Source organism: Pleurodeles waltl, chromosome 1_2 (genome assembly GCF_031143425.1).
Source record: "Pleurodeles waltl isolate 20211129_DDA chromosome 1_2, aPleWal1.hap1.20221129, whole genome shotgun sequence".
Taxonomy (NCBI): domain Eukaryota; kingdom Metazoa; phylum Chordata; class Amphibia; order Caudata; family Salamandridae; genus Pleurodeles; species Pleurodeles waltl.
Genome location: NC_090437.1, coordinates 84,650,094 through 84,666,611, shown reverse-complemented (window position 1 = coordinate 84,666,611; position 16,518 = coordinate 84,650,094). Strand labels below are relative to the sequence as shown.

The 16,518-nt window shown below is 41.5% G+C and overlaps 1 protein-coding gene across 1 annotated transcript in view; it reads left to right on the top strand.

The window, feature by feature from the left end:
- Positions 1–16,518, top strand: part of DGKQ (diacylglycerol kinase theta) — an 848,589-nt gene that overhangs the window by 461,645 nt on the left and 370,426 nt on the right. The window contains exons 4-5 of the mRNA XM_069236577.1: positions 6,506–6,591; positions 10,839–10,964. Coding sequence (XP_069092678.1) covers positions 6,506–6,591; positions 10,839–10,964 — 212 coding nt within the window. The remainder of the gene's footprint in view (positions 1–6,505; positions 6,592–10,838; positions 10,965–16,518) is intronic.

Here is a 16,518-nt window from a genome sequence, read left to right as displayed (position 1 = left end):
CGTCTGCACTGCCTTTGCAAAGAGATGCTATATAGTAGTCAGCACCAGGGGCTGGTCAAGGACCCACCATCAGAACAACTATAAAGTGTCACAGGAACAAGGCTTGGCACATAAGAATCAACCTCCAAGCACAGGACAGTTACTCATTACCGTTAGGTCGCGACTTAAGCTACGGCGTTATGTGGCTGAAGTTAGTAGGTTGGCTTTCTGTGCTTCTCCAGATATCTCTTGGTCTCGATAAAGGTGACATTAGTTCAGTGTACAGCTTTAGTTGTTCATTATAGTAAATGAGGGAGTCAATCCACAATAACAGGAATATTATTCACCCTGTGATTCTGCCTGACATCGTAGACAACTCGCTCTCGTAGTCTATTTGTTGTCTCTCAGAACCTAAGTAAATAAACTCCCTGTTATTCACAGTTACCTAAGTGTTAGTCTATATGTTCATCCCTTTATTATTATTTTTTCTTAATTGGTTCTTTTGGATGTCCTATACAGATAAAAGATTCTCATATAGACCATTAGCCTCCAAAAGAATGTGTCAGGAAATCGGAGTCTTTATTTCAGTCGATCGAGGAACATGATGTTACTGTATGACTTATTTATGATTTTTTTTGTGGTCTTTTTTCTTTGTACTGAATTAAGTATACATTTGATTGATTTTAATCCTTTGGTGTTTTTAGATGGAACTGGGCAATTAATCCAGGACCGACGGTGGACAAGATGTCCCGTCATAGGAAAACCATGCTAACTTGGGAAGGGCAGTGCTATGGTGTGGGGAAATAGTGGGGAATCTTTAGATCGGGTCCCGTGTCCTCTATAAGCCACCACAGCTGAATCAATCCTTGCCTGCTATGCAGACAGCAAATGATCTGGCCCATTGTTCAATATCTCCAGATCCCAAGGGGGTACCTTTGGTGTATCTAGGTTTCTACTCTGCATTTTTCTTGTTTCTACCCTTCTTGGAAGAGAGGTAAGGTTGTAAGATGAGCAGAAACACAAATTAAATTATGTCTACCCTATCAAAACATGAATCAGTGGGTCCTGGAGGAAGAGCCAGCGAAGGCAACAAGGGCCAAGGCCATTGACAGAGTAGACAAATAGAGCCTCCCTAGTAGGAGGTGGGAGGTAAATCTCTCAAAGCCCCCACTGCTCCTTGGTTCACTTGCCACCGTCCCCTTCCTGCACATTGTATTCTAGAAAGTGGCCGATCCCATCTGTTAACTGCCTGTCAATCAGCAGATTGCCTCTTTCTTCATGCAGGGCTGACGTCCATATGGCTTCAACCTTGGCCAGGCTTTCCATACCCAGCCAGGCTGTCAGTGATAGGTGGTGGTATCTGCAACCTTATTTCTACCTGCTGCAAATTGGAACGCACTCATGATGCTGAAGCCTGAATAAGAGAGAGCGGAAAAGGACAGCTCAAACAACTTTACAAACCCTGCCCTCACCTCAGAAGACAACATTGAAATCAATGGAATTACTCTGTATGTCATACTAGCTGTCACCCAGGCCTCTCTCACTCAGGGTACTGGCTTTGCAGCCATGAAATTGGACACATTCTGGCAGCAAAAAGGACTGGAAAGTTAATTTGCATCTATTTGATCCCCACAGCTCAATTGTTTCAAGTTCCAGGTTTATTTTGTAAATTGACTTTTGACCTCACCTGAGGTCTGCAATCATCAACATATTAAACCAAGTAAAATCTACATCAGCATATATAAATAATCCCAATACATAACATAACCCTTATCACTCATAAAATGATGGTAATATTGTGTCCTTTAAAAAAAATAGACAGGAAACATTAAAAAAAACAAAATCTGTACTCTGTAAAAACACATAACCTCATTTGGGGGATTGTGTAACAAGTCCATTAGCTCCTGGTGTGAGTCCGGCTTAATCATTTTATTAGAGGAAGTAAATATTTGTTTTTGGCCTCTTTCAGTGCTGGACATCAGTGAAAAACATTGAGCATACCTTGGTCTCCTGTATGACGTAGGTCGCAAATGGAAGATAGTTGAGAATTCTATTTCCTCCTTGCCAAAACACTATTTAGAGGGATGATTCATGTATGGAGGTACATAATAAATCGTCTGATGCCGTGGAAGATTTGGAAAGACAAATAGGGCTGAACCCATCCCATAAACGTATTTGTACACATTGTTTTAAAGATTTTCAGTGAGGCGCAATAGCCTCAGCAAGTCTGTAGCCTAGTTGGGGAGATTAAGCTCTAAGAAAAAGTTGTAGCTGCCCTTGTGACCATCCTCTCAACAGACCGCCATTACACTCAAAGTACTCCAAGGAGCTATTAGAATTTCCCTTTAAAAGTGAATAATCAGATGAATCTTGCTTTATTTCTGCCACAAGAACGGATCTCAACGAAGTACTAGCAGTATGCAGCAGTTAATAACCCCACCTAATTATATTCACCCAAGGCTGTACAAATGTGCTCACAATTCCAGGCTCATGCCTTATTAATTGTATTGACAGAGATTAGCTTATTGAGTATTCTCTTCATAAAATCTTCCCCTCTCTCCTATTTAAAACGCTCTATAGCATAAATTAGTGTGGACATAACTTTAGTTTTATGAACCTGAATAAGATGATCAAAATGTCTTTTCGCCATAGAGTAATGGAAAGTATGTAAGGAATTTGCATGGACCAGTGCCTTATTGTACAGATTTCTAAAGTGCAGTGAGTACTTTATGGGAGAATGTTCTGCATAAGTAAGTATAATTATTAACACCTTCTAGCCTTTCTTACCCGAAAAACAGTTATAGTTTGGTTCTTCTCTCTAAAGACTAACATTTTTTAATGTGGTGTGTTAGTCTTTAAAAAAAAAATGCTTCTATGCATAATTATGTAACCCCTGCGTACTAGATTGAAGACATGGCGGTGTCTGGTCTAGAAGGACAATGTCATCTGCATAGGGGAGCGTGTGAAGTTGTCTAGAGCCTACATTTGGGGTGGTAATTTTTTCCTTGAAAAAGATGGCTGGAAAAATTAGAAAGATAAAAACAACATAATGTTTTGCTACTACACTTCCTGTTTTGAATTAGATGAGTTCTCCCCCCCAAGAGCTTTATACACCAAGTAGAAGAGTTGAGAGACACTAAAAGATGCAATAGACCACATGGTATCCAAAGTGCAGACTGCTTCCACCAAACAGTTGGCCTATCAACGGAATCAAATGTGGTTGAAAAGTTAAAAAAAAACCTGAATATAAAAAGGATTTATTCCTTACTAGATATTTATCTAAAAAGAATTGTAGAATCACTATATTGTCAATGACTGACTGATCCGATCTGAACCCAGATTGTTCAAGGGGAATTATGTTTGCTCCCTTGCCCAGTTGTCCAGATGTTCCAAGACGTTGAGTGCAAAAGTCTTTCCCACCGCTTCCAAGAGCAAAATTTGCCAATAGTTTCCAAGGTCTTCTTTGCTTCCTTTCGTATGCAGAGGAACGATAATTCTTCACCTCCATGAATTTGGCAAGTGACCAGAAACATTGCAGAATTCAAATAAAGGAACCAAGCATTTATCCCACATTTCAGGATGATGTTTTAGCACCAGAATTGGGACTTCATTGAGGTCTATTGCTGCCGAAGCGCTTGCTTTTCTTATGTACCTTGTGATCTGGTCACTATAGGAGGATTGAATGGGATCTAACATTTGATAGGTCATCACAGATTCACCTGCTTCTTTGTTTGATTTATATAAATTTTCAACATAAATTGACCAGGTTTCCCCTGGTATTTTGTTTGCTACTAGTGCTCTTTTAGAGCGCAGTTTGAGGCAATTAACACTGCTTAATGTAGAGAAGTTGAAGGTAGATCTTGCTGTTTATGCGTTAGGGTACTTATATGGAATTTCCTTTTCTACTTCAAAGATTTTATGAACTTTTGTTGTTCCATAGAGAAAAAATATTGTTGCTTATGAATTATTTTTTTTATTGTTTTTCAAAGAAATCCTTTGAGGGCCGCCCATGTCTAAAACAACTTTTCCCCTGCTTTTTTAAGTATTTGATGGCTTTGACCATTAATTGCTCGATTATGTAGACCAACTTACTTATATGCATGGCATTCTGAATAGTGGAGAGGGAGGCAATCTTTTCATTGAACTTAACCAAGTTCTGGGAATGCCAACTCAATTTCCCATTTCCTTTATGGATCTCGGACAAATCAAAGGAAGTCTCTAGTGACTTGTTATGCAGTCAGCATCAGACCACCCAGCCCAATTTCAGAGATGTTCTCATCTTTGATAAGATTGAACACATTGGGAAACCCCCTTGCAAAATCCTACAATGTTCTGTGGCCAAGGAGCACCAATTCACCATTAATGTCTTGCATTGGAATATGTACTACAGTGGATTGTGCAACACATGGTTTGTTTGCACCACTTGCTTCTCCCTCTTTTGTGGACACCTTCTTCTTACTACCCTGATTGATCTTTATTTGCATGCCAAATGATGAGATTCTTAACTTTACTAACTGGGGATCGTGAACACAAGGTCCATTAGCACATCAGCTGAGGATAATTATGGGTGACTGGCTCAAGTGCGAGCCTCAGAAGTACCCACTGCATGTATGCATGTTAACAGCAGACATCAGCTTTGAAATTCAGACTTTTTTTTCTCTCCTGGCGAGCCCATTTCCTGCTAAAGGTCATTTTACATGCATGCTTCATATGTTTTGTTACAGCAGTACAACTATATCATATGCTTATTCAATAAAAGGATAGAGGAACACTTATGCAGATTGATGAAATCGGTGTAAGTAGAAAATCGCGACTAAGCAGAGCCATAGTGAAAGTCCTAAAAGTGAAAATCAAACCAAGTGAACTAATAATTTAACCTGCCACCCCACACTGAAACAGTGGTGTGCAAGGAGGATTCTCAGCCCCATGTTAAAATAAAAATAGCAACCAACAAAAAAAAAAAAAAAAAAACACCAGTACTACTTTTGTTTGAGCCCTGAAAGTACCGAAATATAATTAATGACCCTTGATAGTATATCATTCAAATCACGTGGATATTAGCTTCCTCTTGGTTAGTGCCTTCTCATCCTAGAAACATATGCTCTCCTCCACTCTCACTGTGACACAAAGGTACATCTGAAACCACCAACTGTACCACACCTGCTTATGACAGATGTCCACCCCGCCTTAGAACACCAGCATCAACATTGTCCTGTGGCAGCCTCACCCCAAAAGTAGGTGGTTGAACAGATTGTGAAGACACAGACAGCCCCGAAATGGGCACAAGCAGCAGTGACATTGTATGGACCCCAATAAATGGGCTTTACACATTGGCAATGATGCAGTGGGTTCAGATGGACAGCAGAGGTAAGCCCTCGAGCATAGAGATTCTTGAATGCTTGCCGGCCTTACCCATGTGTACAGTGATCCCCTCAGCTCGCAGCCTTACACTTGAAGCACACAGCCATAATTAGCTCATTACCTGCTGTGCAGAAACACCAATATACGGGTTTCACAGCAGTGACAGTCCCCTAGTGGCTGTGGATCAAAAGAGCAATATGGCAGCTGCAGTACTCATGTTTAAAACTTTTTAAACTGCGTTAATGCACTGGCAGGATTATTGAGCTTTTTTTTTTTTTAAATAATAATTATTAGCTAGGGTGAGGCATATTCTCAGTCTGTTTATTAGTGTATTACTACTACTCTTCCTTGAGTGCAAGAGTAGGAAATTTACAGGACGGATTATGTCAGCGTTGTGGCTCTTTACAGTAGTTTATATTTACATAACTTTGGAAGTTTGTTCTTCATTGAGAAATAGTAATTGATTTGTGCCTGTGGTTAGAGGTTGTGGGCAACAGTAATTTTTGGGGGGCGGGACTTATTATTCATCTGCAAATGGCAATATTTTATATTCCTTTGTTATGCATTGTGTTCTTTAGAAGAAGGAGGGGGCAGCTTGTGCTCGGTTACTGTTTTGTACACAGCACAGGGAACAATACTCTCGTTTAAATGTAAGCAAGTATACCGAAGCTTATTGCCACTATACATTCCTGTTTTCCTTCAAGACAGAATTTGCAAGATCATTTCTCGTTGAAACCACATTTCAGCTGCCGTATTTAATTAAGAACTTCAGAGAAAGGACATGTTCCTTTCTTCTGCCTGTTCACATGATCCACACACTAATGCATTCAACACACATGCATTAATAATGGTAACATAAAGCGTGGTCTGTTTTTTTTTTATGTAAGACTATAAAAACACATAAAACGCCATGCCACACGTCATTGGTTCTTGTGAAAAGTTTGCATCAGATTCAATAGTGAAAAAATACAGCTGGTCTAATCTAGTGAATTATAGTTCTCAAGATGTGTTTAATCACCATTATTTTCATCCAGGGCAACTTCTTTAGTTTTAGAAAGATCTTTACTTTCTATATTATTGACAGTGTTATATTTTTGATTCCTTGTTTCAGGACATATCTGCTTCTTTACCTGATGTGCTTGTTTCCTTACCTCCCTATTTCTAGTGTGTGACCTGCAAGTGCACACAGATTGTGCTCCATTTGCCTGCAGTGATTGTCGTCAATGCCACCACGATGGACACCAAGACCATGTAAGTTTCCATCAAAGCATTCTGGTTATTGCAAGGCCACCACTAATATTTGCTTCTCACATTCTCAAACCAGGCCTACCTAGCTACTGTTTCAGGTGTACTAAAGTGGCAAAATTCCTGACAGTGAATTAATGAGATGAAGGTTTTAATTTAGGCTTCCTCACTTGCTAAAGCATGCGATCAGTTAGTGTATGTGTAAAAGCACATCACTGCTCAACCTCTCAAATGGACGTCCGGCGCTAAGATGCTCAGGGACTAGATACCGGAAGAAAAAGTGATTACATCCGAAGGGGAGATGAGGTGATAGTCAGCAAGTGGTTACTTAATAGAAAAGGTTCTTCAACCGCCCTTAGCCCTTGTGAAGAGGCCAATAAACATTATTCCACACCAGGTGGATATAGGAACAGCAGAGAAATTATGACAGAAATTGTATCAGGGGCTATGGTGGGAAAACATAGTGGGCAATAAAAAGAGCCTTAAATACGGCTTGCTTGGTGACCTGGAGTCACTCAAGATCATGAAACCTAAAGAAGAGGTGTTCCCAAATGTAGGACTCTAAACTGAAGCTCACTGGCAGTATTTCAGCTCCTCTGTAATCCAGGGATTCAGGGAGAAATCAGAGTCCAACTTAAAGCTTAAAGTTTTCACATAAACCACTCGGATGGAATGGGCACTGTGGGAGATCGTACCGTTTTTCACAGCCTGCTGCTCTTATTAGTTTTAGTCCGAGATGGTTGGTGAACTTTGCAATGTAGTAGGGTGTAATTAGCCGCACTAGTGTACAGTCCAATTGAAGCTTTCACCAGGGAGTTTTGAGAGGCATTTATAAACTGTTCCAATACTTGTATGGTGTGTAAAACATGCCTAATCCTCCAGTGTTAGGGGCTTATCCCTCAAGAAAAGCTTGGGAGCATAAGAACGAGGCGTATTTTGCCGGAAGAAATCCCTAACATTGGTTAACAAGCAATAGGTTTTATAGGCAGTTCAAATAATCAATTAATGTAATTTGTTATGGTCTCCTAATATTTTTGAAGATGTAAATAGCTACTTTCCATTTGCTTTACTTTTTTTTTCATCTTTCTCTTTCTAAGTAGGTTCTTAGTCATACAGTAATGTATTATAACTGAGAATCAACTTGGTAGCATTTGGGTAGGAACTGAAACATTGCTTAAACAAGGTAAATAAACGAATTCACCCCAGCAAAAGTCTTCAAATAAGAAACAAAAACAAACTGATGGAAGGAACGCTTAATCTTATCTCACCCACTGGAAATTGCTGTGGCCACATTACAGTCCAATTGTTTTTCATCTATTGGATCATTCTAGACAAAACCAGCCATATGCAAATCGGCCTTGGTCCTACTCTCATGGGAACAGTCCAGACGAAAGTGCCAGGCGAACCTCACCACACTCCTGGAACACAAGCACCTCGGACAAGCACCTCAAGACATCTGGTTATTTCCATCAAGTACAATGCTGTGCATATGACAGAGGTGGCCACCGTTATGTCAGATCCATCATTATGTCATACATTGCCATCACTAGGCTTACTAGGATGGCAACCCTTAAGCCAAGGATACACACAGTATGCTAAGGGTAGACTACCTATACCAAGGTAACCATTATTCCAGAGCTAGTCATCACAGTTACATGGATGGCAATCATTATCTAGAGATACTTTCAGTATTAATAGGGGCACAATTAGGCCAGTGTTTTTCTAATTTATGCCAAGCATAACCACAACTATCACTGGGGTAGCCATCACTATGGCAAGAACAGTCACAAAAATGCCCATCATATATCAAGGAAGATAGCAGGCTGCCAATTAGGCCTACAATGCACCCGCTTGCCTTTATATAATGTAAGGATTACTTACTTCACATGGCAGATGTCCACAATATGCCAAAGAATGTTGACATAATTCTAGGCCCATTTTTATGCCTGGGAAAGCCTTCATTATGTCTGGGATAACCAACATTATGCTTGACATGATGTTCACAAGGCCAGCGATGGCCACTCTAATTCCAAATGATTCCCACTAAATGCAGTATATGCATTTGTGCCAGGACATACAATATGGTCAAGGACTACAGAATGCCAGGGCCATATATACTAAGAATGCCCCCACCCCATACACCGAAAGACACAGCTCCACGTGGACATGCAGTCACAGACTTTTATTCTCAGTTTCGCAGGCTCTGTGATGCACAACCAAAGAGAGAAACAGGGAACAGGGACTGGACCCTGGCAAAAGTGACTCTAAAAGGAACAAAAGGGAACATTCCCAAACTTGGGCTGGGCTGAAAACAACAAAAAAGAAGGGGGTATATACAAACAGAAATAGCTAAACCTGAAAGGATGGGAGGGAGCAAAACACCAAAAGGAGGGTCCACAGAGTAGATACAGCATGCCTTATAGAGACAGTGCATGCGCTGCCTAGGCAAGACCTAAAAGGTGGATTGGTGAACGGTGTTTTGGGAGGCAGGAGTGCTGGGTCCAGTTACTGTATTGCCCGAGTTAGATGTTGTTTAAAGGGAAGCTCCCAGGCGGATTCTTCCAGAATGGAATGCTGCATTCTTCTTCAATGTAACCTGGCTGTTACATATATAAAATCCTGCTGGTCGCAGGAAATTTAGTACACCTTAATTCACAGAGCATTAAAGTTTCCTATGCCATGCGAGATTAATACACCCAGTACAGGTTTGTTCTTGTCTACAGTCTAGCAGTCGTTACAATTTTATAAAAGGACATACACTATCTGAGTTAATTAGCAAGAAATGTGGAAACCTGGGATCTGTCTGTTCACTGAATCATAAACCAGTTGTGTAAAGGTTATGCTAATCTGACACAATAAAATGTATAGGTCAATGTGAAGGTAAAATGGCTACGCACTACACTTTAATCTGACAGGTTGAAATGGCCACATCCTACTTCAAGTTTTGTGCACAGATTGTGGGAGCTATTTTACCAAGAGCTGATTGCCCAACCCTCAAGATGGTGTCATGCTTTGACATTCTGCTTTTCATCTTACGAAGATTCATGGAGGAAAGACAACCATCCAAAAAAGGGGTGTTTGGGGGCTTCACTGGCGTGGACAGGAGCCTCACTCAATCGATAGCATTGGCGCAGGCTAAATATTGGGCTTCAAATCCCAACATGCCTATGCCAGTGCTTAAAGCATAATTTTGTCAACTAACCTTCAAAACGTAGAAGTGGTTAAAATTGGGCTACAAACGTGTGCTGAGTATAATATGAATAACTTCATATGCACTAGCAATTGATCATCGCGAGTGTACCTGTATGTAAGGTGTCATATCAGACCTTAGTGGAAGGTATCTGTCATCAGAAACATGCCATTTGTAAGACTGGAGGTTGCCCTGACAATGCTACCAATAAGGGAGTCTAAGTGGCCAGCGGCAGTTGTTTTTTCCAGACATTATTAATGTTTGCCTACTGTCCTTTGTGGATTAAGGGCCAGATGTAGGTAAGTGCCAAATTGCGACTTGCAATTTGCGAGTCATAGCGACTCGCAAATTGCAACTCGCAATTCGTGATGCAGAAAGGGGTCTCAGACACCTTCTGCGACTCGCTATGGGGTCGCAAAGACCCACCTCATGAATATTTATGAGGTGGGTCGCAGTTTGCGAACCCATAGCGAGTCGAGGCACTCACGGGGATGGTGGCCTGCTGGAGGCAGCAGACCACCATGTCCGTGACTGCTTCTAAATAAAGCAGTTTTTTTTTTCTCTTTGCAGCCCGTTTTCCTTAAAGGAAAATGAGCTGCAAATAGAAAAAATACCGAAACCTTTTTGTTTCGGTTTTTCCTGCTCTGAAAAAATAATTTTGTGAGCATTCACAAAGGAGAAGGGGTCCCATGGGGACCCCTTCCTGTTTGCGAATGAGTTACCATCCACTTCAAGTGGATGGTAACTGCGAGTTGATTTGCGTCCGCATTCGCGGTCACAAATCAACTCTACATTGCGGTGCGACTCACAAATAGGAAGGGAACACCCCTTCTTATTTGCGAGCCGGAAACACATTTTGCGAGTCGGTACCGACTCGCAAAATGTGTTTCTGCATCGTGTAAGGGCTTTTGCGCCTCGCAAACGGCGTTTTTCGCCATTTGCGAGGCGCAAAAGCCTTCCTACATCTGGCCCTAAGTTACTTACTGCTAAGGTACTTTCTGTTTATGTTCTTCTCTGTGCCTTTCAGTCCTCAATCCTTTGCTGTATTTGCCCTTTTTCCTAGGATACATTCCATCATCACTGGCGAGAGGGAAACCTGTCTTCAAGTGCCCGCTGTGAAGTTTGCAAAAAGACCTGTGGTTCATCTGAAGTATTGTCTGGCATGAGATGTGAGTGGTGTGGCATCCTGGTATGTATAATTCACTGGGCAGACTTCTGCGTGCCACTTCCATGCATGTCTCTTAGTTTTGTGTATTGTGCAAGCTTTGAGTTTATTCTCTCATTGGTGCCATTCTTCCACAGTTACATTCAATGGTAGGAAAATATTGTTTGTTCTTTGTTGGAAATGACCATTTTTGCAGGTTTAGCCCCAAACTTTTTGCCTCTTACCTCCTTTTTTTGACTGTGTGCTGCATTTCGTTTTTGCTGGCCTTAGGACTCTCGGTACTTTGACACTGTTGACCAGTGCTAAAATGCAAGTACTCTCTGTCTAAATGGTATTGGTGATTGGTTTCTCCATGATTGGCATATTTGATTTACTGGTAAGTCCCTAGTATAGTACACTATGTGTGCCCAGGGCATGTAAGTCAAATGCCACTATTGGGCCTGCAGCAATGATTGTGCCATCCGGATGAGTAGCCCTGTAAAGATGTCTCAGACATGCCACTGCAGTGTCTGTGTGTACAGTATTAAACTGGCATTTCAACCTGGCAAGTGCACCCACCTGCCAAGCCCAAACCTTCCCTTTTACTACATGTAAGTCACCCCCAAGGTATGCCCAAGGCAGCCCCATGGGCAGGATGCACTGTATTTAAAAGGTAGTACATGTACTGATGTGTACTCACAATTTAAAAATACATCTTTTGGTGAAGTTGGTTTTTGAATTGTAGGTTTGTAAATGGCACCTTTAGAAAGTGGGCATTTTATTGCCTCACCATTCTGTGCCTCTTCCTGTCTGTGGAATACATGTCTGGGCCAGGATGATAGTTGAGATGTTTATGAATTCACTCTAGACAGTCACACAAAGGTGCTTAAGGTATTTCCTGAATATCCTGATGGGTCTTCCTGAGGCAGACTGGTGGGAGGAGCTGACAATTGCACCTGAATAGGGCTGTGCCAGTCCTTACACAAAGCACTCTCCAACTCCCTGAAGTGTTTCTGGGAACAGAGCAGGAAAGGCAGGGTCTTCTGCACTACAAAGACTTTCCTTTTAAGTTTGTCTACTTCTAAGGCAAAAAATGGGTGTAAGAAGTGGACCTCTGACCCCACAATGTTAGAATCCTTCTGGACTGAGGGCATTCTGCCAGGAAGAAGAGCTAGATGCTGTCAGAGGAACTGCCACCGCCTGTTGCTTTGCTGTGCTGGCCTGCTGCTTCTGTCCTGGAAGTGAAATGACAGGACTTTGCTTTCTGCATCCTGCTTTTCACGGTTTTCCAAGAGTTTGAACTGAGCTTGCCTCCTGTTAAGAAGTCTCAGGGACATCAAAGACTTCCCCTGCCAGTGCCTGGGCTCTTCTGCTGAGACCCTTGACTTGCTAAGTGGTGCCAACTCCAGGCCCTGGGCCCTTGAAAGAATAAGCTGGTGTCCTGAAGGAGAAAATCCATGCAGCGATGCGCTGTGGCAGAAAACTTGTTGCAGTGCCTGTCCCATAGCTAGAGGTTTGACGCAGAATCTGTCCCGTGACTGGAGAATTGACACAGCACTTATTTCCCTCCGGCAACACAACACATCTGGATTTTCTATGCATCGTCCCTGGGTTGTCAGTTTCTCATTGACCCCAAATCGCAGTAAGGAACTGAGGCAAGAAATCAACACATCGCCTTTCCTGTGAGGAAGGAATCAACGCATCACCTCTGCTGCCAGTAAGTAACCAACGCATCGCCTCTCCTGCAAGGAAAGAATCAACACGTCACCTCCCCGCGCAATAAGGAAGCAACACATCCCTTTGCTTTTGGGGCCCTCACCTCCCCTGCGGCCCGCATCATCTTTGATTTTGACGCATCCCAGGTACGTTTTACTAAAAAGATACAACTGTTGATTCCTATGGATTACGACTCATTGAAACCTTTAAAAAGTTGCATCTTTACTTGTGTATGTTGGATTTTTGTCATTTTGGTCTTGTTGTATTCAGATAAATATTAGCTATTTTTCTAAACAGGTGTGGATTACTTTTGTAGCGTTCTCATTGTATGTGTGTATGTACAAATACTTTACACATTGCCTCTCCTGAAAGCAGACAAACATTTTTTAAGTTACCATACATTCTCCCGCTCTGCTGCACTTCCTTCTAAGGATTCAGACTTCATGTGACAAAACCACACATGGTCCCATCACAGGGGTGCCAAGAATCTTGACATTAGTTCCTTTCATCCTAGCACCAGGCCATAACAGAACCTGAGATTTACAGAACCCAGGTAGGGACTATGAAGCATAACGAAGAACGGGAAGAAAATCACCTTGCCCTCTGTTCAGAAGGAAGTTTGTTGATGCCACAGGCACGTGTGACTCCCACCAACATGTGCTGCAACTGGTACATAATAGTAAGAGGCTACAAGACAATCAGAACTTTTACTCACTACTCCTTGCCCCCACCTGCCTGCTTTGTGAATGGATATCATCCTGTCAGCCCAGTGGAATTCAAAGAACTAGCTATTGCTTGCAAGAGAGATAGTTGGCCTACCGTCCTGCTGGCTATATTTACTGACCCGCCCTCTTGGTTCCTTTATCCTCAACTGACCAATGTTTTCAACATGTCGAACCAACAATGTGTTTAGCCACAACCATGCTGTGCAGGACAGTGCAGGTATGGAATAAATTAACATGATCATTGTCATCTCCCAGAGCCCCCAGCAAGTGCGCTCCTTCTTAGTTACTATATTGTTTCCTGCTGGCCTACCACGTTCATTGTGATGCCCCTGCATTACTTTGTTGATGTGCCACTACTGTGCTTGTGGCACTGGCCTGGTATAAGCTTTACCCATCCCGGAGTGCATGCACTTTTCACTTTTTCCACCTTTTATTCTTCATTTGGAAAACAGTTTTTCATGTTTTTAAGTACCCCCCCTAACACTGTCTGAAAATCTGGGTTGTTTGAGGCAGTCCCTGCACTATTTGCAGACTTTCTCCAGCCTTTTTTAGCACTAACGTTATATTCCAATAGGTTGTCAAAAAGTATTGGGGTTGCTTGTGAAATACACAATGTTGTGCCTTTGTCACAAGGATAACTTGGTGGGGTTCTGGGGTGTGAACCTCAAATTACAAAACTAAAAAAGCAGTAGGTGGCAGTCTGAGATGACCAATGTTCAGGATGGACTTTTTCCAAAAGGAATAGTTTCAATACTGAGTTCAATTAGATTGATCTCCATCTAGAGTGGTGCTTTTGGTTTAAAACAATGGGTAGGAATGCTTCCCCAAGTGATTGCCACAGGTCGGACTAGTTGCAAGCATTCATTCTATCACATTTTGCATGTTTGATAGCCAGTAGTATGCCTGGAAACCTGAGACTGGTACAGCTTTTCAAAAAGTGGTAGATTTACACCCATTGAATGAGTACTTCTGTGGATGCAGATTTACTATTTTGTTGGCAAACCAGTCACTATATATTTAAGCTCCAAACATTAAGAAGTGAAAAGCTCTTAGAGAAATGAAAACAACCAACAAAAACTAAGCCAAGAATGCGTTCAGGTGTGTGACGCACCCCAAACACCACCCTGAAACTGCCACCTGCCCATCTCATCTGGGCCTGGTAGTTCTTTCTGGGACATCATGAAAATGATCACATACAACACAGAGGCCTGGAGTCCATGCCCTTGGATCACTTATTTGAAATATTTTCACTGTGCATTCTCTTCTTCTTTATGTCTGCTGCTAGAAGCCTTGATGGTAAAGTTGAAAAATTGGTGCATGTGGTCATGGTTCCACAGTCCTCGCCTTTTGCAGATCGTTTTAACAAGTGACTGAGGGGCAGATGTTCTAAGCCCCATTTGCAAATAGAGGTGGTCACGCCAGCAAAAATCAATAGGGCAAGCTGAGCCAAGGGTCTGATTTGTCACTAAGAGTCTGTGAACCAGCTAAGCCATGAAAACATTTGGCACGCATATCATGCAACAAACATAATATAAAATGATAGCCCTTTCAAAATTCAAAAAAGGTGTATTTCCTTAACATGCATAAGCATTTCACATTAGTACATCAGATTATATTACTCTATAGGCAGACATTGTTTAAAAGTGATAGATTTTAAACATGAACTTGAAAACATTAATTGCTCTCCTCCCAACGACAATGCCACTACTGAACTAGGAGGCAAGTCAGTGGTCAATAGTCGTGTAAACCTTAAACATGGCCCAAATTCTTATTATGGGTGTAGCAACATTATAGTCTATTAAATGAAACATTAGAGGTACTAGTACAAGGCACAACCTTAGCTCAAGTATTGAGATTGCTCTCATATATGATGAGAGAATTTGGAGGATCTGTGAAATAAAATGTTTGCATTTACATCAAACTATTTGGACAAGGATAGAAGCCAGTATTGATTCCAGGTTATCTGGTTTAAGATTTTGAAATTCAGCCACAAGCTGTATACACGTGCTGCTCTCTCTTTCTTGTTTTAGTTCAAAGGTCACTGGTCTTTGGTCTTTGTGCACAACGAGAAAACCAACACAGACATAGCAGACCTAACTCGGGCCCTCTGGACCCAACTACAAGGTGAGCATCCTGTTGTCATTTTTTCCTTCGGTATATAACCTTATCTATATCATCATCATCATCCTTTATTTTGAATCATTTGAATAATAAAAGGTAGAATTAAAAACAAAAATAAAACCATCATGATTTAAAATATGATGACATACATACTCCTGCTTCCTTATGGGATTATAAGATAAGTAAAATATGAAAGTATATACAATATGTTAAAATATACAAAAATGTGAATATTCCAAAGTTAATTTTAAGCCCTCTGGTTTTAAGATTGTTTGTTTGTACTTAAGGATTTTGCCCTAATATATATCGCTGCTAAAAACGTTGCTACAGCATACACGACAGTACCATGGGCGCTACTTCTGCAAATCCTGAGGGCTGAATGATGATCCCTAAGGCGAAGGATCTAATTCATCAGGCCCTCTGCTTGTTATACGCAGGGCAATAGAATAAGACATGGCTGATGTTCTTTTGAGTCTTGCATCCCTTAGGACAAAAATCTGTTATTCCACCATTCTGCTTCCATCTGGAGGTCAAATCACATAAGGGTAAAGATCCAATTCTAAATCTAATATAAAGTGCATGTGCTAAGGGCTGTAAGGTAATATCAAAACAGTGTTCAAATTCATAAAAGCACTTGACTGATAGGAACTATCTGTTAAGCTATCAGATGGAGCAGATAGATGCTAGATCGACCGTTTGCACACTTGCCCAGTATGCATCCTTGAGGCTCTGTAGAGCATTTTTAGGGAGGTGCAATGAGTCCGACCAATAGGAGCCCAAACCTAATTTAGTGATGCTATTTTTTTACATAACTCCACCGCGCAACTTTGTCAACATGCGAGGCCTCAAGGAGCCCTCTTAGCCATACCCTATATGGTTCTAGTTCATCTGTAGACCAGACCCTGATCCAGTACTGCAACGGCCTCAAAGCAGCAATATCTGCAATAGATTGCAAGCTCAAGTCCAAACTAATAGGGAGCGTGTGTGAACTCAATGGTCTCTTTAACAAGGCTTTTGAACAATAATTCTCTACTCTT